The following is a 22,943-nucleotide window of genomic DNA, read 5'->3' on the forward strand; positions in this document are numbered from 1 at the left end:
ACATTGGGATATTTGTAAAAAAGTTTTAAATGTATTAAAAAATTTTAATGATGCAACATATACTTTAAGTGGGGTCTATTATCCCACTTCTCATTTGTTTTTAAATGAAGCTGTTAATATTATTGAGAGTTTACAAGAAGCCGAACAAGATATTATTCTACAAGAAGCTATTTTTTTAATGAAAACAAAATGGATAAGTTATTATAAAACAATTCCAAAACTTTTTCTTGTTACATGTTTTTTGATCCTAGATTTAAATTAGATGGTGTCACAGATTATTTGACATTATATTATGAATGTTTGCAATTAGATGAAGTTAATACTCCATTAACTATAACAATATTATGAATTTAATTAAAGAAATTTATACTGAATATTTATTAATTTATGGTGGTTCTTCTTCCTCTCTACCACCTATTGCCCCATCATCAACTCAAAATATGAGTTATGGTGATCGTATTATGATGCAAATGAGTAAAAAACCAAGAGGAACATTAGACTCCATCTCGGAGCTTGATATTTATTTAACTACTATTTTTAAGTTTGGTGACAGCAATATAGGTAAAGACTTTCCAATTTTAGAATGGTGAAATTGACATGCATCAACTTTTCCAACATTAGCAGCTATTGCTAAACAAGTTCTAGCCGCATCAGTATCAACTGTCACAGTTGAACAAGCTTTTAGTCAAGGAGGTAATATATTGGATGAAAGATGATCAAGTTTGGCTCCCGAATCTATTGAAGCCCAAGTATGCGTGGACGATTAGACAAGAGCCGAATTATGCCAACAAGAAATAAAAGTGGACTTCAATGAAAAATCGCTTGATTTAACTACGAATAGTTCGATGACGGGAAATAATACTCAAGATAATGGAGGTGAATGATAAGGTAAGGAGGTACTGCCAGTTATTAGATATGCAAAGGTAAGAGAACTACGTAGGATTTGATTTTTCTAAATCCCAAGAAGATACGTAGGAAACTTAATTGAAAAATTAAGTCCAAGCCTTTCTTTTAATTTTCAATTATTGTAATTAATAATTTAAAAATTAAATCAAGATCATGCATTAGAATTGACGGTTCAATATCGGTTTCGAACCGAAACTATCGGTTCCGAATCGGAGCTATGAACCAGAACTGTCAGTTCTGAATCATGGATGAATTGTCCTATTACGGTTTCGGTTCAGGATCTTTATATTTTTGAACTGTAAACCAATGATTTCGAATCGAAACTGACGATTCATGAACCGTGGCTAGGTCTAGATAGAAGCCCTTTCACTAATATGCAATGCAAGTATTGCCTAATACTTATTGGCGCAGGAGCAGATGGATGAGGCTTAAAGTTGATGGATTATTTTGCTCCAACTGGGAGGTGGGCCTGAAAAGTCTTGCTGTGTAAAGCAAAATGCAACTTCTATTTGACTAAGCATGACTTAAAGCAAATTACAACTTCATTATATTATTTATATCTGAAGGCGGAAAGATTATTTCCGCCTGTGAAATTGTTGAAATGATTATCTTATCTTTTAAGTATAAAAATTCTCTTTTTTCACTTTTTTAATTAAATTTATGAATAAAATTTGTTAAATTCTTCTTAAAAGCCTTAGATAGTAAATACGGGTACGAAAAAAAATAGTATGTGAATTATACAGGTATAATATGATGAATAATAAAAAATACATTTGTAAAAAAGTACTTCTAAAATTTTCATAGGAGAAAAATATAGAATGTGTATTTACAAGTTTAATACGATACATCGTTAATAATACATTTTTAAAAATACGATAATATTATAATAATTTTAATACTTTTTACGAATCTCTTATTAAAAATTAATAAAATAATTTAAATGTAAAATATTTAATTAACTATTAAACCTAATATAACATAATATATAATCAAAATTTTTTGTATAATAAGTAACATATCAGTCAATTAGGAAAAGAAACAAATTAATTAGCTTGAATTTCAGACTTTAGATCAAAGTAAATCTTTGCATAGGTCACAAGGGGAAAAAAACGTAAAATTAGGGTTTAAAATTAAGAAAGAGATATTGTTTAGTTTTTTTTTTTTTAAAATGGTAGTTATATTTTTGTAAATAATTGAAAATAGAAGAGACAATTTTTGTATTTTAAGTTTAGCTAAAAATTCAAGCATATAATAAAAATATGACAAATATGAAATATGAGGTATAATTCACGTTTAATACAAAAAATATATAAAATATACGTTTAATAAGTTTTGGGTTCAAAAATTCTTTTGAACATATTTAATATATGAATAATACAAAAATATAAATAATATATAAATAATACATATATTTACCAACTAGTTTTAAAAGTGGATGAAAACACAAAAACGTCTTATATCTTTACTAAAGCTAAATAACTTCACCCTTAGAATTTTATAAAACTTTTATTCACCCTAAAAATTGTGATTGTTCCTCTTTGATTAGGGCAAATGGGAGCCTAAGCCTTGTCTCTACATGCATGGCCCAGACCGAGCCCCAGCCCAAGCTCTATGTGGTAATTTGGCAGACAAAGCTCTGGGGTCCGTCTATTTTTTAATATTTTTAACTTATAATAAAATACTTTATAATTATATTACATTTATAAATTTTATTAGTTTAATTATATTAATTATGCTGATTGTTTTATATAAAATTTGATTGTAATTTTAAAAAATATTAACAATAATTTGGGGTTTAACATAATTATAAGTAATAAATATACAAGTTGTAACTAAATAGTGCATATGAATTATTGATTTAGAGTAAATAATACAATGTGCAAATTGTATATTTCAAATTACAAGTAAATAAATGAAATAATAATTAAATTTATTATAATATACAAGTTAAGTATCATCAATGATTGACACCACATTATCCTCCAAATTTGTGTCTTTGAATAGGTTGCGTGGTTTGCAATTTTCAAGCTGATATTTTAGTCTTTTATCTCATTGTATCCAATAACACAAATACATAATGACTTCAATCATTTCATTAGTTAAGATACCTTCTATTGTTAACAACATGGTCACTAATAGAGACTGCGGACTCAAACATAATTATAGAAATTAAGAGTGATAAAATGTAATTTGTCATTTGAGTTATAATAGGGAATTAACTTATGTTTTAGTTCCACCATTAAAACAAATTCATCTCTTATTTCTCTTTCTTCGTCACATATAACAAGTCCATTTGAAGATACCATTGTAGCTTAGTTTGTTAGTCCTTTTTCGTATGCATTGGAGTTACTATTACATCTAGTAACACTACTTAATTCCATAAATGTCCAAATGTTCAATCATGTTTGATTCATGTTTTTATCAATCTCTAGTTAGTTTTTTTTTAGGGTCGTCATTCGTTACACTTATTTTGATATAAGAAAAAAAAAATGATTCAATCTATTTTCAAAGTTTCTTAAATAAGAATTATAGTCATACTTTAAATAGTAATCTATTTGAGTAAATATAGCTCTACATACATTTAATCTAAACCTAGATTTTGCAAAACAATCTTATGAAAATAAGAATAAAATATCTAACCAATATTTATGATATTTTTTTGAAACAATTTTTTGTAAGTCTAGATCATCTTTATACTTATCAAAAGTTTTATAAATTTGAAGCAAAATATCTGATGCTAAATTAGTTGTAGATAATAAATACCACTTAATATACTAATGGAATTGCAAAAAAATTTAAGAAATAAATAAAATATTTCATAAAACCTCTCCAATTGAATTTGTCAACAATGTTCGTGTAACACCCACAGATAAATTCAAGGGAATTTCAGTCTCTTCCTTTGATATTTAAGAGATATAAATTAAGTATTTATTTTGAGAATGAGTGAATGGTCGTTCATCACAAGGTTAGACACCCGTTCATGAATATACGAATGTTTGTTCATTCATTAGGTAGAAGAAAAGTTCATTGTTTAGTGAATCATGTTCATTCTAGGGTCAAGAAATGAATGGTCATTTGGTATAAGATGAATGTTCGTTCATGGCATTGTAAGACAAACAATAAGGTAAGGAGAGGAATGAGTGTTAAGGACTTAATGACATTAGTCAAATGTTAATAGGCTTTTATTCAATAAAAGGGCAAATGCCTACTCATAGTAAGTTGTACATCTGTTCATAGGCTTAAAAAGATGAATGAAAAACAAGGCGTAAAACTCCCAAATACGCTCCAAGAGAATTAGTGTCCTTTCCCAAACTCGAGTTTAGAGTCAAGTCAAATTCAGATCTAATCTAGGTCAAAATCAGAAATAAATTTTCAATTGAGCTAAAAATAGATTTAGGGCTTTGTTTAAGCTTGATGGTTGCTCCATACATGTATGAATTAAAAAAAAGGAAAAAAAAAAAAAGAAAGGAGTCCAAATTTAAATGATAATGGTTATGCATTTAAAGTGTTGCCACCAAGAATTCTTCTTAAACTTAAACCATGAAAGAGAGAGAGTTTGAGGGAGAAGAGATAACTGGTGAAGAAGAACTAATTTGGTAGTTGGAGATTGATTTATGACAACCAAAAATTTTGAAGAGAAAGGGGAAAAAACTAAACAACCATGAACTCCTTGTAGTCTTCTTGTTTTTGATTTTTGGGGAAGAGAGAAAATGAGAGAAAGTAGCCATTGATAACCAAAATGAGGCCACCAATAACAGCACAAAAAGAAAAAGAAGAAACTCAAGACTGCTATCATTTTGTCAAAAAATGCGTAGCTAAGTAGAATGATTTTCTACCTAGTGTTTGCATGGATTTTTCATAGACTTTGGCTATTGAAATTATTGTGTAAAATTTTGACTTGATGCTGATTCTTGGAGATAACTTTATGCTTACTGTACCTTTGGAATATGGGGTAGAGCTTGCAAGATTCGTGTCTTGGAATATTGTTTGGTCTGTGTGAATGACGAATATGAAAACTTATACTTGTGTTGTTGTGTGAGAAGAACATATGCTCTGTTATGTTGAATCTTGTGTGTATGTCTTGGCTTGTATACATGAATCCTAATGGGAGTGCTAAAGTCATTCCTTATAAGTAATTCATAAGGAAAATCATGGTGGTGTTGGGTAGGAAGAACCAGTTAAGAGATTAGTTGGAGAAATCATCTCGTGGAAGCCATGACCATGTCAGTGTAAAAGAGCAACATGAGATGGTTCTTGCATTGATTCTTGAATCTTTTTTGTTGCTAGATTTATTATCTTGCATGTGCCAACATATTGGTTGCATGTGGTGAAAGGTACATTAATAATGGAAGTCCTTCTATGCATTACTGCACAAGAAGGAGATATAGGGAAATTATAGATCATATGATGATTGCAAGGCTAGATAACAAACCATGTTTTGGTTGAAAAATACGCCTCTCGAGGATGTCAATGAGCTTTTAAAAAGTACCCAGTAGGACTATTGCACATGCTTTTAAACATGATGTATTTAGGTTATGAGTCCAAATTAGATTTCTAGTCAAACAATTGGGTTGCAAGTCACTCGATAACCTATAAAGAGAAATTGATATACTATATGATGATGTTGGTTGGATGACAAGCCATGTTTGGGTCAAAAAATCTGCTTATTAGGGATATTGCTAAGCTTCTGAAAAGGTACCTTATGGGATTGCTACACGTGTTCTTGAATGTGATGAGTTCAGGTTGTGAGTTTAAATTAGATTTTTTGCCAAAAATTAGTCCGCAAATCACCTTAAGAATCAACTTATAAATTCCCTTTTGTGGCAATAATTTTAATTTTTAAGATATTCTTTTTCCATTGCTGCAATTAGGTTTTAAAATAAAGTTTCACGTGTAATAAGGAAAGATACATCAAACTTTAATTGATATTTGTGATGTATGCTTGAATTTTGACTAGAGAGAATCGTATGTAAACTTATCAATCCATACTTCTGAATATGACTAAAGATATGTCGTAAGTTGAAGGAAAAATAAAGATATAAATTGATTACGTGTAGGTTAAACGTGACTTATAAATGATTAGAATTGTGATATGATTAAGATAGAAGGCATGTTGAGGCATTGAAAGATTCCTAAGGGCTTAGATATATAAAGGAAAAAAAATTAATACTAAAACAAAAGATACTTGAGGGAAAAATTTGGTACAAATACAAGAGATACGCGAAGGGTTGGATATTAAAGGAAAAAATTTGATATGAATATGTGAAAGATACTAGACAGGTTAGATATCTAAGGAAGAGAATGAATATGATTAAAGAGAGAAAAAATCTCAGATGGAGAATATATTAGACTCAAGATAAGTCTGAAAGTGTTGTAAAAGATTGGGTATCAATAAAGACCAGATATCTTATTGAGATTTGAGATTATTTAATACCTATGAGACATAAAGATTGAGATTTTAGGTTGGTAAAGAAGTACCTATAACTTAAGCATACCTGTAGATAGGGTAAAGTTCGTTGATTGGTAACCTTAGATTGAGAGATATATCATTACCAAGATTGCAATCTATAGATTTGTTAGGACTTCCCAAGATTGATTTGGAGGTCTAAGACTTACCAGGATATAAAGAATTCATTGATTGGGGTTCATCGATTGATTTAACTGAGACCATGAGTTTGTCAAATGGTGATAAGTGATTGGATATCCCGAACTAAAGAGAGATTGCTTTGAGAGTGGTCACTAGAGTGGGTACATTGATTCACTAAGATTTGAATTATATACTAACAACCTAAGACCAAGATCAAGATAACTTAGGTAGTAAAGAAAGGGGATAGATCAAGGTTTGAGATTATAGGATAAATCATCCTTACTTATTGAGTTTTATACTCATCTCATTCATCTGTATCTTGCAAGTGACTTGATTAGAGGTGATAGTGGTAACAAGACGATGACTTAGTGATGGAGCGACAAGTGACAAGTGGACTTATAAACATAGATAGCCATGATTATGATCTAACATGACTTTGATGGATTTAATTTATATTTTAATGCATGGATTACGGTTTTAGAGATATCATTATTGTGCTTGGGAATTTTTTTAGGATTATTAGATTATATTTTTATAATAAAGACTTGAATGTTGTTTAGATATTAATGAAAATTAGTCATGTTTGAATTGAAAATGTTGAATATAATTTGATATGTCATTTATGCACATAGAGATTTTAGTAACACTTTACCTCAAAGGATTGAATATTTAGGGTAAGGTATTACAATTAGTATCAAAGCCTAAATTTAAGACACCTAAGCGTATAAATTCGGTTAAGTGTACTAAAAAATAAGTTCCATTTACCATACTGATCGCTTGCGTCAACTAGTCACGGTAAGTAGAATTTAAATTTCTGCTATTTAATTTAATTATATATATATAGAATATGGGTTTTGACATATTAGAAATGAGGAGAACATGTGCAATTGTTAGAAACTCTTTTGAGGATAACCTACCTAATAAAAAAAACATTTACATTAAGCAAAAATTGGATGAAGCTCCAAATAAAATTATTGATAGGCTTAAGAAAAGGACTTAGATAAATAGAACCACAATTTTGGATGATTAGGTGACAATGGGATATAGAGACCCATGAAACACATGTGAGGCCTAAATACCCCAAAAGTGCATGTGAAGAAGAGAAATGTCCTATGGAATAAAAAATGAGAGATTTCAGAATAATTTTAAAGGATGAATGATCGTATATGTGAGGCGCACGCTTTTTCATGGTGTTACTAGTAGATTAGTTTAAAAAGGCCTGTTAGCTACATAATCAAAATATTTTGATCCCAATAGTAGTTTCGTGCCTATTTTGAGTAAAAAAAAGAGAGAGGATAGAAAGTGACATATTGTTAGGTCTTAAGTAGATTCTGATGGTCATTTTCCAGTAAGAGTAAGAAGAAGAAGAGAAAGAAAAGATGAGAAACTTGTACCAAATCATCAAGCCAGGAAGAAAGGTATCATTCTTGTTATAGACCAAAGGTTTTACTCTCTGCCAAATTGAATATTGATTATTAGTTATAGGGGTTATATGATAAAAAGGGAATGTTTGTTAATTAGTTTTATTTTTTTATGACGTATAGAAGTAAGAGCAAGTTTTATATTGACTATACCCTCTGTTGATTTAAAACATGTATTAATTAGAATTGGTTGATGATGATTAAGGTTTCCTCATGTCCTAAATTAATTGTGAATTGATTATTTTTGTTGGTTATGTGATGAAACCCTAAGTTGTAATATTGGATTGAATTGGTGCATGATTATTGTATTTGATGAGTTTAATGACATTAAAAGTTTATTTATTAAATAATGAAAAAGGTAGACAAAATGAATATATCGTATAGATAAACTAGAGTGCAAAATTAGGTTGTTTTCACACTGTCTAAATATCATGTACAACCGCCTTTGTTATAGGGACCTTTATGTCATGCTTGGAGGCATTTTGTTTAAATCATGCATGATCGTGTGATATAGGACATACATTTGTGCATGCAAAATCTAGTTTTAAGTTAAGTTTTTCCTAGCGATTCAACAAATGCTAAATGTCATAGATTGATGAATGGTTAACTACAGTACAAAATTTGTCTATCCATCTTTTAAACAAGATCGTTTGTAGGGTGAAATGATAAGAACACCTTTTAGAAGTAACTAGGTCAAAATAAAGCTAAGTGATAAGAAGTTTAAATTAGATTAAGACACACATTGGTCTTTGAGGGACACACACTTGTTATATTCTAAAGAAGGCATAAAGAGAGTTGATGGTGATAGAAGGTCATTCATAACATAAAAAAGGCACAATCGTCTCTAGAAGGGCACACACTGATCCTTATAGTAACAAAGAGGCACGTCCTTGAGAGGATAGTCATGTCTCATGTATAAGGAAATGAACGCCCATGCATCCTAATAAGGGATATTTATTCATATAGGCAAAGTAAAGAAATTTAAAGGGTAATCAAGCTAGATGTTTATGAGGTTATCCTAAGAGATAATACAAATGTATTAGGTATGTAGTAGTATCCTATGTGCCTAAAAGATGAGATGATGTTAAGACACAAGTTTTTGTTAGGGTGAAAGCTAAAATAAGACTAAGATCATATATGGCTCCAAATGCATGCATGCTAGACATATCATAAGATCGCTACGAATAGGTACCGTGAGTATATACTTTGTATACTAATTCTAGTAGGGCATGCTAGTATGTAGAACATCGTACCTATAATAAAGTACTTGCTTGTAGTAAAACATAGTTACAATGATAGTTTGATAGTCCAGTAATGGTGTAGACAACAAACGTTCACATGGCTAAGGTACAAAATCCTTGTATTTAATCATATATGGCTCCAAATGCATGTATGCTAGACATATCATAGGATTGCTACGAATAGGTACTGTGAGTATATACTCCATACACTAATTCTAGTAGGGCATGCTAGTATGTAGAACATCGTATCTATAATAAAGTACTTGCTTGTAGTAAAACATAGTTACAATAATAGTTCAATAGTCTAGTAATGGTGTAGACAACAAACGTTCACATGGATAAGGTACAAAATCCTTGTATTTAATCTAGTTCGATTGACTTAGTATACAACTACAATTCTAGTATGATAGTGCTTTCACAGAGGATGATAAGGTCATACCAATTTTGAGATCCGAAGTGATTCCTTAGTAATTAAGTGGGATATAGTAGACCTGAAAGACTTATTATGCAGCTTAGAGGTTCTCGATTTTAGTTATGAGTTATATGACCCAAAATCATCCTAATAAAAGTTTAGGGATAAACTCAAGCTAATGGAATTTTAGGGAATATGTATAAGTTATAATTTAGTAATAGAATCTTTTACTTACTGAATGACTTTTCACTCACTCCCTTATTTTTCATGTATATAGGTACAAGTGATCATGATAGTTGTAGGGCGAGTAATGATCAACAAGCTTAAAGTTGGCATGATGGCATTGATGTTATGTTTTAGTTTATGTTATGATTATGTTATCTATTTATACTATGTTCAAACTATACAATGGATTTATACTTGATGTATAGATTACACACATTATATATGTTTGGTTGATGGATTTAGTTTGATACACATCCTTTGTTATGTTTCTGTATGTTATTAATATAAGAGTATTTCAATAATTTTGATATTGTGATAGATTTTATGATTTTGTGGTTTAAGATTATAAGTGAATACATGTTTAAATAGTTTAAAGTAGTGACTTCTTCTTTTAGAGGGTAATATTTTTAGAGAAGGTGTTGCAAAGGTCTTTATTCCTTGAACCAGAGTTGTTTTTTTGGAAAAATAACTATTTTCAAAATGATGAGTGAAAGGAAGATAAAACTCGATGAAGCTTTGACACTATAAGATATAACATAAGTTAGATAAGAGTATGTGCCACTTGAAGTGGTTGAACATCATAAAAAGGTTGTATAATTGACTCAAATTACACACAAGCTATGTAAGTCTAGTCAAGTACATTACAAGCCTAAGAGATTTTATTATCTCTTGACTTAGTATGTTGACATATTAGTCATTCATGATGGTGAACTTGTGAACTATGCAAATGTATCAAATTCTAACTCCACTAAATAGCTTAAAGTCATTAAATCCAAAATAGACTTCACGTATTAGAACTAAGTATAGACTTTGGTGGATCCATATGAAGAAAAAACTCGTAGGGTGTAAAAAAGTCTTAAAAAAAGAAACTGACATGGAAAGCAATGTTCGTACCTATAAGGCATAGGTGGTTGCCAAAGATTTCATTCAAAAACATGGCATTGACAATAATAAAACCTTTTTGCTAGTTGTAATGTTGAAGTCTATTTAAATTATGTTTGCGATTACTACATATTACAATTATGGGATTTAGAAAATGGATGTCAAAACGACTTTCTTAAATGGAAACCTAGTAGAGAATATGTATATGATACAACCTAATGGTTTCATTCTTGATGGATAAACTAACAAAGTAAACAAGTTATGAAGATCCATCTATAGACACAAAAAAACCTTTAAGAGTTGGAATATTCATTTCAATAAAGTCGTAACAAAAATCAAATTCATAAAAGATGAAGATAAGTTATGTGTATACAAAATGGTTACAGGAGCAAAGTGGCATTTCTAATATTGTATGCCAATGACATTTTGATTATTAGAAATGATATGTTGAACTTACAATCGATAAAGATTTGGTTATTCAAGTTTTTTTCCATGAAGACTTAGGAGAAATAACCTATCTCTTTGGTATAAAGATCTAAAGAGATAGATTACATAGGCTACTTAGACTAAGTCAAAACATGTACATAGATAAAGTACTAAAGAGATTTGGTGTGAAAGAATACAAGAAAAGATTTCTCCTAATGTCTTATGACATATATCTTTTTAAAGAGATGTGTCCACGAACATATAAAGAGAGAAATAAGATGAGTCAAATCCCTATGCACCTGTAACAGGATTGATCATATACGTTATACTTTGTATGAGTGTTGATATCTCATATGACTTAGGTGTTTGTAGTAGATATCAATCGGATCTAGGTAAATGTCACTAGATGACTTTTAAGAACATTATAAAGTAGTTGAGAATGATTACGGATGTGTTCTTGATTTTATGATGGAGAACAAAAACTCATTATGAAAAGATACAATGATATCAGTTTCTAAACCGATTGTGATAATTTTAAGTCCTAATTAGGATTTGTCTTCTATTTAAATGGTTGTACATTCAATTGAAAAATCTTCAAGTAAAGTATTGTAATTAATTCAAAAACTGAGTTCGAGTATATTTTTTTGTTAGATGTGATAAAAGAAATAGTATGAATGAAAAAGTTCATGACTGAACTCAGTATGGTTCCATCATTGATCTTATAGAGTTTCACTGTAACAATAATGAAGCGATAGCCCAAGCAAATTAGTTAAGGTTTCACAAGCAATCCAAACGCATACTTGGACAATATCACTTGATCAGAGAGATCATTCAACATGAGGATATGTAAGTAGGTAGAGTTGACATTGATGATAACTAGGTTGACCTATTGATGAAACATTTATTGTAGAAAAAACATGATAGGAATGTAACCTGATATGACATTAGATATATGACTAATTTGTTATAGCGTAAGTGAGATATTGTTAAAATGGTTCTCTAGAGCCAATTGTCACCGATATAGTTTTATGTAATTTGTAATATTTATTTATAATTAATAATATATAAAATTTCACCAGCTTATATTGTTTATGGAATTAAATAATTTTCTTTAGAATGGTTGAATTATGACTAAGGGCTTAATCCATGGCAGCTGATCATGAAGACCTTATGTTCACATTAGGTGGTCATTCTTAAAATGTTTCTATTTATGATATTATCACGACTGAAGGGCATGAGCAATAAAGTTATAACTATTATAATGTTGAATGACCCTATTAAAAGATTGTGATAGACTCACATATCAAAATTGTTTATTATCAACTTATTATAATACATTAGTGTACATTATAAACATTTTTATCTGATAGACCTGCCAAAAGGATTTTATACGGATAATTGTTCTAGTTTCTATGAAATATATCTCTTAGTGAATGAAGGTATATATAATATTTAGAGTTAAAGTTATTAGATCATCTTGTACAAGGATCAGTATGGTTTTATACTAGCCCTATGTAATCCTTATATAAGGTTACCAGAAAGTTAGTAATTGACCATATCAAGATAAGTACAAAGGCTATGATAGATCAATAGAAGATTTGTTACTCTTGAGTATGTGAGTTGATATCTCAAACAGACCTATTGATGGATGACAATAATCACTTAAATTTGTAGCTATAATGAGATTGAGTTGATACTTAATCCAATATTGTTTGATTATTGACAAAAGTCAATCTGTGTGTATTAAGGGTTTCTTAAGAGAGATATTATATCTATACCTTAGCCTTAAAAAAATATCATATGATAAAAAGATTGAATTATATCAGTAACCATATCATTGACAGGTTGAAAAGTTAATCGCTAACATATCATTAGTTAGATAGCCATGATGCCTTTCTAAAGGCTAATCTTGGTTATGTTTAGATTGTTTTCAAGTCGTTAGCTTGATAAGAATTTGTCTATTATCTCTAACAGAGAGCTTATGAGTTACACACACAAGAAGTTGATCAGAGTTTAAAGACATAAGATTATTTGAGTTGAATCTTGTCTAGAATCCAAATGGAGGATCTTGAGTCTTGAGAGGTCTTTGGGCTTAAAATGTAATATATTACACCTAAAGACCAAGTGTAATAATCTTGAGGTGTTTATATGTACGGGAAATTGTGGAAATTTTAGTTTATCCAATTGATAAGGATAAAACTAAATGGTATACTTTTGGCCTATGTATGGTTGTGCATGGACCATCGATAGGCATACTTGGTCCATAATAAGAATAATTCGTTATCCTTATCTATTCCAAAATCCATATATAATGGATGGTACGAGATTGGATAAGAATGATCTATGGGTGTGTATTGACTATGCATGACAGTGCATGACGTCTATATATACAAATGCGAATTTCATAATTTCAGTTTTTCTTTTTGCCATACACATCAATGTATGCCTATACACAAACACTTATAACCATGCAGAACGTTTTAGTAGATTGTGGTATGCAATTCTAACCTCATTTTGTTTATGCTTTGTTTAGATATTACGGTGTAGTCCTATGTTTGGATTGAGAGTTATCTTTGACACATTCTATTGATTGTGAAAGATGAATGAGCCTCCAAATGTAGGTATAAAATCTTGAAACACCTTATGGATGTTTATAACATGATTGTGAACCAATGAGTTTATGAGTGATATCCTAAGAAGGTTTTATGATATTGTTTGCTAATTGAAAATTTTTAAATATCAATCCCATTACCATAAAAGGCTATAAAACTTAACAGACACATTTTTGTTTGTCCTTGTCACTGCTGGTAGCATGATATATCAACTTGTTTATGTTGATGGCATTATTATAGGTGACAATAAAGTAATATTGCAACACTTTATTGCACTTCTTGGCCAACTATTCTCTCTTAAGGATCATTGGTCTCTCTTATTTCTCCTTGGTGTTAGAGTTACTCCACATAAACATAGGTTACTTCTTTCTCAATAATGTTACATCAATGATCTCCTTGTTCACATGAACATGACCATTACCAAAGTTGTCACGATACCAATTGACACTAATCATACCCTTACTCTTCATTCAAGAACAATACAAATAAATCCTATTGAATATCACACACTTGTTGGTAGCCTTCAATATCTATTACTTACACGACTTAACATTACTTTGACAATAAATAAGTTATCTTAATTATGCATTGACATACAACTGACCATCGGAATACTATCAAATGACTATTACACTATCTTTGTGGTACAATTGATCATTGCCTTGTTATTCATTGCAACACCTCTATATCCCTTAATGTGTTCTCTAACGTTAATTAGGTAGGTTATAAGGATGATCTTAGTGCTTATATCATGTATCTTGGGCGCAATCCTATCTCTTGGTGCTTCAAGAAACAACACATAGTTGCTCATTTTTCCTCTGAGGTTGGATACAAATCTATTGTTGCCATTGTTACTAAGTTAAGTTGGCTTTGTTCTATTCTCACTAAACTTGGTATCAATGCCCCCTACCTTTCTAGTGATCTATTGCCATAATATTAGTGTGACATATCTTTACTCCAATCTGTTGTTTCATGCTCGCATGAAACATGTTGCTATCAATTTTCACGACATTTGAGATCAAGTTCAGAATGGTTATCTAAGACTAGCTCATGTTTCTTCTGAAGTACAACTAGTTGATGTCCCTACAAGACCTTTTTCACACTCACATTTCCTTACACTCAAGACCAAGATTCTATAATTTCTTAAACATCAGCATGACGAAGTATTTTATAATTCCTTAAACATTATTAGTATTGTTAAATTGTATATTAGGATCTTCTCTGTAAATATATATTATGAAAGTTGAAATTTATTTACAAAACAAGTATAATTCCATTTTTGAGAGCACTTGCAAAGCCTAATTAAGTCTCGACCTTTTTTGAATCTTTGTTTCAATATATTTTTAAGATTTATTATTTTATGCTTCTTTTTGGACAAAATTAATATGACAAAGTTTGCTCTTCAAAGTCTTCCAATTATTGTTTGGCAAAGAACTGACAATTGAATAGACATTAAGTGATGAATGAAAAAAACTGTCATTTCTTGAAAATCAATTATAAACAACAAACCACTGGAAACTTCCTACATAAAATGGTTAGAGACTAATGAGATACAAAAAATGGCAAGTGGATTGAAAGAGGCATCTTAGATCAAAGAAAGGGTAATCAAATTTAAATTGGCCAAAAGACTTATTTCCACCTAAGGTTTAGTTCATCCCCAAACTTGTACCTATTAAATTTGAAAAACTCATATAATCACCTATCAATTGTTAAATTTAACAAAATTAGTTAGTTTTGAAAGTAGAATTATCATTTAATCAATAATATTAAAAAAAAATTTACGCTAACAATTTTTTCTAAACTAAATTTTAAAAAATAACATTTTCCTCCTTAGGGTTTATTTTTTCATTCTTTGATTGCTCTCTATGATGCCTTCTTTGGTGGTCTCTCCCTTTCGGTGCTTTTTCTCCCTCTAGCAATCTTTATCTGTCTGGTGGTCTTTTGAGATGAAGACGAGGACGAGAAGATTGTGTTTGGGAAGATGATTTTCTTCCCAAATGAAGATAAGAACGTCTTCATCTCGGAAGACTGTTAGAGGGAGCAAGATTGATAGGTAAAGAGAGATGATCGGAGGGAGAGAAAACGTCGAAAGGAAGAGATTGCCAAAGAAGGCGTCAGAGAGAGCGAATGAAAAATGAAAAATAAACCTTAGATGAGAAAACATTACTTTTTAAAACTTGAAGAGGAATTGTGAGTTTAAAATTTTATTTTTTAAATATTATTAGTTAAATAACGATTTTATCTTTAATTAATTTTATTAATAAAATTTATTAATTTTAATAACTAATAGATAAGTATTTGAATTTCTAAAATTTAGTAGACCGAAGTGGGGTGGGCTAAACCTTGGGTGGGAGTAAGTCTTTTGGGGCATTTAAATTTGATTAAATTAATAGGTACCAGCGCTTATCGCGGAGTAGCAGAAGGCAGCCATGGCGGATGCTGTTGCTTTGCTTTTTCATTTAATACAAACGCAAAACAGATTGCCAGAGGTACCATTCTCCAGACCTTGAATCTCAATCACTAAATAATACTTGAATTCCCTTTGGACCACTCACCATTTTGACACTTTTCTTCGTTGCGCTGAAGAATAATATTATATACACAAACTTCTTTAATAAATTCTTTCTTACAAATTATTGATATGCTAAATAGCAAATGGATGAATTTGTACATCAAATAAACATGCTTGATGTAACAATAAAAAATATGTATAGATATTTTTTTAAATGGAGAAATTAGGGTTGGGTTAAGCATCAAATACACTAAATAGGTAATTGGTTGAGATAACACCTTTATATAAAATATTTTAATAATTTTTCATTATTAATGATATCATAATAGATAATATAACGATAATCTAATTACTACTTTCACTTTAGTATTAAAATGAGTATAAAAGTAATCTTGATTTTGTACAATTTTATCTTTAAATATTATTATTTTTTTGATAAACATACCCTCATTTTTTATTTTAGAATAATTATATCTAAGAACCTTTAAATAAAATAATATTTTAATATTTTTTATTTTATTCAACCAAACATAATAATTATTTATGTTTATCAATTTTTGTTAAATATAATAATAATTTATACTAATAATCTCCTAGTGTGGTAGTTTTTGCCAATAAAAGATTAACCCAACCTAACACATCCTAAGAGAATTTTGAATATGACTAATCTACCGGATTTTTTTAATAAATGATCAAAACCTCTTACTGTATTTTTATTTTTTTATTTAAGTTTAATGTACCTAGCTAGTAAATATGTGTATTATCTATATATTATTTGTTTTCTCGTATTATTCACGTATTAAACATATTCAAAAGAATTTTTGAACCCAAAATATATTAAACACATATTTTATGTTATTCTTGTATTAAATGTGAATTATACGTCGTATTTTACTTTTTCCTTTTTTTGAATTTTTTGCTAAACGTAAAGTATCAAATTGTCCCTTATATTTTCAATTATTTATAAAAATAACACAGTCATTTATAAGAAAATCCAAAAATATTTATTTTTTAATTCCCAACTCTAATTTTACTTTTTCCTCCCTTGTGGATTACACAAAGATTCACTCTAATCTGAAGTTTAAAATATAACTGATTAATTTGTTTATTTTTTTCAACTGACTGGTACATTACTTGTTATACAAAGAATTTTGATTATGTATTATGTTATATTAGATTTAATAGTTAATTAAATATTTTATATTTGAATTATTATATTGATTTTCAACAGAAGATTCGTGAAAAATATTAAAATTATTATGATATAGCTATATTTTTATAAATGCATTATTAATGATGTGTTATATTAAACCTGTATATATACATTTCGTATTTTTTTCGTATACGAATTTTAGGGAAGTTTTTTTACAAATATATTTTTTATTATTCATTGTATTATAATTGTATAATTTGCATACATTTTTTTTCTATTTTTGTATTTACTAGCTAGATTAATATATAATATGTTTTTATTAAAATTAAATGTGTTTAGTTTGAAGATAAGAATTGGAAGATGATAATAAATAATAAATAAATATATTTTTAATATTTTCCCATTTATTAAAAGAAATTACATTATCCACTTACATTGTTTTGAAGTAAAAAAAAAAAAAAAAAAGGAATTTGTGCCTTTAGAAATCCTAACATCATATTTCATGCGTGGAAATGCTGTAATCTTTACCTATGGGTAAATAAAGATCCATCTTAACAAGAGATATGCTTTACTAATTTGATTCTTATCACCCTTAAATTAGACAACACAGTTAATATATAATTAACAATAAAACTATATGTATATATTTTAAATATAAATATAGATATATATTTATATATGTTATCATTTGATTAACTGATTTTGAATTAAAAATAAAATAATATCTAATCATATGATGATACATATAAATATATATATTTATTTATGTATTAAAATTGTATATATATAATATTACTCTATAATTAAACCCACGGGGAATTAATGAAAATAATTGTTGCTTGCTTTAAGTTGAGAAATTAAATATGTATTCTCTCAGAAAATCAAATTCACATTTATCACATACTCTTATAAAAATAATTACAGAATTTATTCAGTTTTCATTAATATTAACTAGTTAAATAATAATCATTTTACATTATTCCGATGTTGTTCAATAAAATCTAAGTATTAGTGACATTTATGTAAGTTTTTTATATGATAATGGACATAATTTATAAGAGTAAATCTTTACAGTGTAATATAAATGTGTCATATTTGTGATTTTATAAAGGGAATCAAATCCTAGAATTTATTAATATTATAAAATTATATGATGTCGAAATAAAAAAGAAAAAAATCATTGTATTATGTGATTGGTCAATTATGGCAAAATTCCTGATTTTGGAAAGAGAAAGAAAATAATAAAAAAAGAGTATGAGATTAATTTGATAAACATAAAATGGGTGCCTATTTTCTCAGAAAATTGATTTATCATGTTGGTATTTCCAATTTTGTTTTCAGAAAATAATTTGGTAATTTAATTTAATTTTTTTTTTTGTTTCTTTTCATGGCTGTGTTCACTTCATTGGTTTGTTTACCCTAAAAAAAAAAACATGTAAAATTTTCCTACATAAAGCTTGATGCCAGCCAGAGCCCACACCGTGTGTCTCTGAAACCTCTCTTTTTGGCCTTTATTGAGGCGATGAAATGAAATAATAATGCTCTTACCCACCAAGCCATTCCATTCATTCATCACAAACTACTCATTTTGGTGAGTCTTTTCTTTGTTTTTTTTGAGGCATCTGAAAATGGTAGAAAATCTTGACTTTGCAGACTCAAATCTTTTGTGCCCTGAGACCACTAGTGATTTCGATTGTAGTTCAGTCATGGTTGATGACCCCCATAGCAATCCAAATTTCATTGAAAACTCAAAGTTTAACTATATTAGATCCGATTTCTTGATGGGTTTTCCTTTACTGAATGATGAGAGTTTTAGAGAAATGGTTGAGAAAGAGAGAGACTATATGCCTAAAGATGATTATCTGGAGAGATTCCGTAGTGGGGCTCTGGACTTGAGTATTAGAAAAGAGGCTCTTGATTGGATTATCAAGGTTGTTTTTTCAGTCTTTTTTAACAAATGGGGTCCTTTTGTTTTTGCTTTTTGATCCCTTGATCATTGTATTTGCTGTTTTTTTTCCTTCCCTGAAACCGTTTTTTAGTGGATTTCCATTTTTTGTGGTCGCATTCCAGTTTCTGGGTTTTGGTTTTTTCATGTTTTGTCTCAAACACAATTTCAACACGTTATCTATCTCATATGGGTTCTTTGAATGGATCTCTTTTTTTTTTTTTTTTCAAATTTGTTTAAATGTTGTAATGATTCTTATGGTTTTGATATCCCCTCAAGCAATTTGTTTTGTCTTCAATTTGTTCAATTTTCATACTTTTTCATGTTGGGCTCATTGTTTCCATCGTTATCGATTGCTTTTGCATTATCTATGATGGCAACTCTGTTGATTTGCCAAATGAGTTATTTTTCCTTCTTATTGACGGAATTTGTATGTTTTTTTTTAATCTACAGGCTAGTCAACATTTCAGATTTGGACCATTGAGTGTTTGCCTCTCTATGAACTACTTCGATCGTTTCCTATCAGTTTATGAACTTCCTGTAAGTTCATACATGAAGAAGGCACCCAACTTTTCATCTTTTTAAAATGATATTTTTTCGGTAATTGTTTTCTCATTTGATTTGGATTACACAGATGGATAAAAATTGGACTGTGCAATTGTTGGCTGTAGCTTGCTTATCACTGGCAACCAAAATCGAAGAGACTGAAGTGCCTCAATTAATAGAATTGCAGGTATCAAAAGAATGCCTAAATCAAGTTTATTAATTGATGTTAATATTCTCTTCACATTTTTCTTTTCTTTTCATTATCTAACTCTTCTTTCTGATGTGTTTTAATGTACAGGTGGGTGAACCCAAGTTTGTGTTTGAAGCTAAAACCATACAGAGAATGGAGCTCCTAGTTTTGAGTTCATTGAAATGGAGAATGCAAAGTTTTACTCCATTTTCCTTCATTGATTACTATCTGAGTAAGATCAATGAGGACAAAAATCTTTCTACAACTTTCTTCTCAAAATCATCAGAGCTGATATTAAGCATCATTAAAGGTTTGTCTCTTACAGTTTTTGTGTTTGTACTATGTTGTTCTTGAGGGTTAATGAGTTTGATGAAATGTTGGTTGGAATTGAATGCAGGTGTTGACTTTTTGGAGTTCAGTCCTTCAGAAATTTCTGCAGCAGTGGCTATCTCTGTGTCAACAGATATGCAACCAAAAGAAATTGATAAGGCCATGTCTGTGTGTTGCTACATACATGTAGAAAAGGTAAAACAAAAATAAAAATGAATGGTGCTCACAAATCTACAATTGTTTGATTTGATTTGATGAATGTTATGTTATGTTTGGTTTACAGGAAAAAGTGTTGAAATGTGTTGAACTTATTGAAGATTTGTCATTGATTAGTGGTGTTGAGACAGAGATTGTGCCTCAGAGCCCAGATGGGGTGCTGGATGCAGCATGCTTGAGCTATAAGAGCGAAGAATTGACAGTTGGGTCATGTGCAAATTCTTCACCAAACATTATTATAATTAGTCCGGAGGTTAAAAGGAGGAGACAAGATAGACCATCAAATTCTCAAGAGGATTAAAGTGTCGTCACATTTAAGTTGGTCTCAAGTCCAATCAATGTGGTTTTGGTTGAATGAGAGTTTTGGTGTGGTTTGTGAAGCTGCCCCAGTAGAAACTCAACACACAAGAGAGAGTTAGAAATAGAGAGTTTTCAATAAATCAATCAAGGTGAAAATTAGTTTCAAGAGGGTTTAATTTTCATGCTTAGAGCATGAAAAGAAAGCTGTTTATAGTTGCAATTATCAACAGCTATAGGTTTCAGAAGAGGTTGGTTCACCAATGTGTTTTGCTTACTAAAAAACATAATATATATTTTTATTGTAGTTCCTATTTCATATATGAAAAAAGAAAAGGTGAACGCAGAGGGGAAATAATTTGAAATCTTCTGTTCAAGGTTTCAATGAACAAATCTCATAAAATGTGTCCATCAAAAAACCATTCCAAGTTTTCACTTGGTTCGCTGAGACAACACTCTTGATTTAAAAAACAATTAAATCATCAAGTTTATAATGGTATGATTGTTACCTTAAAAGAATGGTGTCAAACGACGTCGTATGGTCTGACATTGCACTCGAAATTGTGTCGAGTTGGTTGGTTTAGCAATGACTGACTGTTTGCCACAGACCAAGAGTAGGCCCACAAAAGCTTTAGCTTTGACTGAGTGATGGGTCAATATCTGGGCTATCTCTGGCTCTGTGTGATAAATAAATAAATTATAAGAAACCTTGGGAATCCACTGTGCACAAGTAGTGCGTATCATTTATGGCTTTCAGTTTCACCATCAAAAGTGAGATAAATCGCTGACAGGTCTCATGTTTCATGTCTATTTATAAGAATTGGGAATGTAATGTGAGTAAGCCCATTTGGTCTAAACAACATTCAAACTTTCTCTTGCTCTCTGCCTTCTCTGACTCTTGTTTCAGTAAAAGCCTTTCAAGGCAAGGAAGAAATGCAGATAATGCATGAGTTGTTCAGATTTCAATTACTCAATGACAGTTTGTTCATTGATTATTAATATGCACAAGTGAGCATATTCCATCTGCGCACATGTGTGGGTAGTGGTGGTAGTTTAAGACAGATTATAGAATGGTTTAGTGATGATCCTTTCTTTCTTTTAAGAGAAAGATACTTTGGTTGGCAGGAGCAGTACAAAAACAAGTTAAAGATAAAATGAAGACACCAGAGAAAAGCAGAGAGACAAGAGAAGGCAATCGCAGATTCCTCTTATAAAAAAATATGATTTTGCCCTCCAATGAAATCAGCCTTTACCATGTTTGAAACTTAAAAGCATTCTGCCCACACAGAAAATGTCAGATTGACTGATTAACAACAGCTAAGCATTGCGGTAATTAGATTATTAAACTAATTAATCCCATTATAACTGATTAAGGATCCCGATACCCAATACTACCATACACCCATATGTGCTTCCCATAACAGACGACTAACCAACACCAGTAACAGAAAACAACTGCATGAAAATTCTCAAAACAAAACTCTATTTTATTTTATCAAGGCCCATATATACCACAAAGAATTATAATGAATAGAATATTTACAGCAAAAGATTATTACGAGTTTCTATATTTACTGTTTTTTGACCAATCTTTCTCTATCTCTCTGTGTGTGTTTGTGTGGGGACTCAAAATAATGGTCACTTCTGCCTCTGCAAACTGTCCACTCTAAGTTGTAGAGGTTTAAGAGATTTGTCTCCATGATGAAAAATAACTTTTTATTATATAAGAATAATACAACTATATATATATACTTTTGAATATACAATTATATATGATGATATATCATTTATATATCCAGTTGTTTACTCAAAACACGGACTTTTCATGGAGTTGCCCATCTTAAAATTACTTTTGCTTAAACATGTTAAACATGTTTTAGTTTGGAGTTCTAATATGTTCTTGTGCATTAGCGTTAGTATAGATGCACCTAATGAATGAACAACAAGTATAAGGGATGCCAACCTCAAGAGGTAGTTTGAGTGATAAAGATTGGAGGTGCCAAAGCATGAGAGCATGAGTTTAAAACTTATCAGAAATATAT

The 22,943-nt window shown here is 29.8% G+C and overlaps 1 protein-coding gene across 1 annotated transcript; it reads left to right on the forward strand.

Moving 5' to 3' along the window:
- Positions 1-18,768: 18,768 nt before the first annotated feature.
- LOC123198775 (cyclin-D4-2-like) lies at positions 18,769-21,259 on the forward strand. Its single transcript, XM_044613545.1, has 6 exons — positions 18,769-19,308; positions 19,776-19,862; positions 19,957-20,055; positions 20,167-20,368; positions 20,456-20,583; positions 20,672-21,259. The coding sequence occupies exons 1-6, from the start codon at positions 19,006-19,008 to the stop codon at positions 20,903-20,905; spliced, it is 1,053 nt and encodes a 350-aa protein (XP_044469480.1). The 5' UTR covers positions 18,769-19,005; the 3' UTR covers positions 20,906-21,259.
- Positions 21,260-22,943: the final 1,684 nt, after the last annotated feature.

The sequence above is a fragment of the Mangifera indica genome, chromosome 16 (genome assembly GCF_011075055.1).
Source record: "Mangifera indica cultivar Alphonso chromosome 16, CATAS_Mindica_2.1, whole genome shotgun sequence".
NCBI lineage: Eukaryota > Viridiplantae > Streptophyta > Magnoliopsida > Sapindales > Anacardiaceae > Mangifera > Mangifera indica.

Excerpts from the sequence above, each read along its gene's own strand:
- LOC123198775 (XM_044613545.1), top strand. The coding sequence starts at position 19,006 with ATGGTAGAAAATCTTGACTTTGCAGACTCAAATCTTTTGTGCCCTGAG. Across the intron at positions 19,309-19,775 it reads CTCTTGATTGGATTATCAAG|GCTAGTCAACATTTCAGATT; the intron begins GTTGTTTTTTCA and ends TTTAATCTACAG. Across the intron at positions 20,584-20,671 it reads GCTACATACATGTAGAAAAG|GAAAAAGTGTTGAAATGTGT; the intron begins GTAAAACAAAAA and ends TTTGGTTTACAG.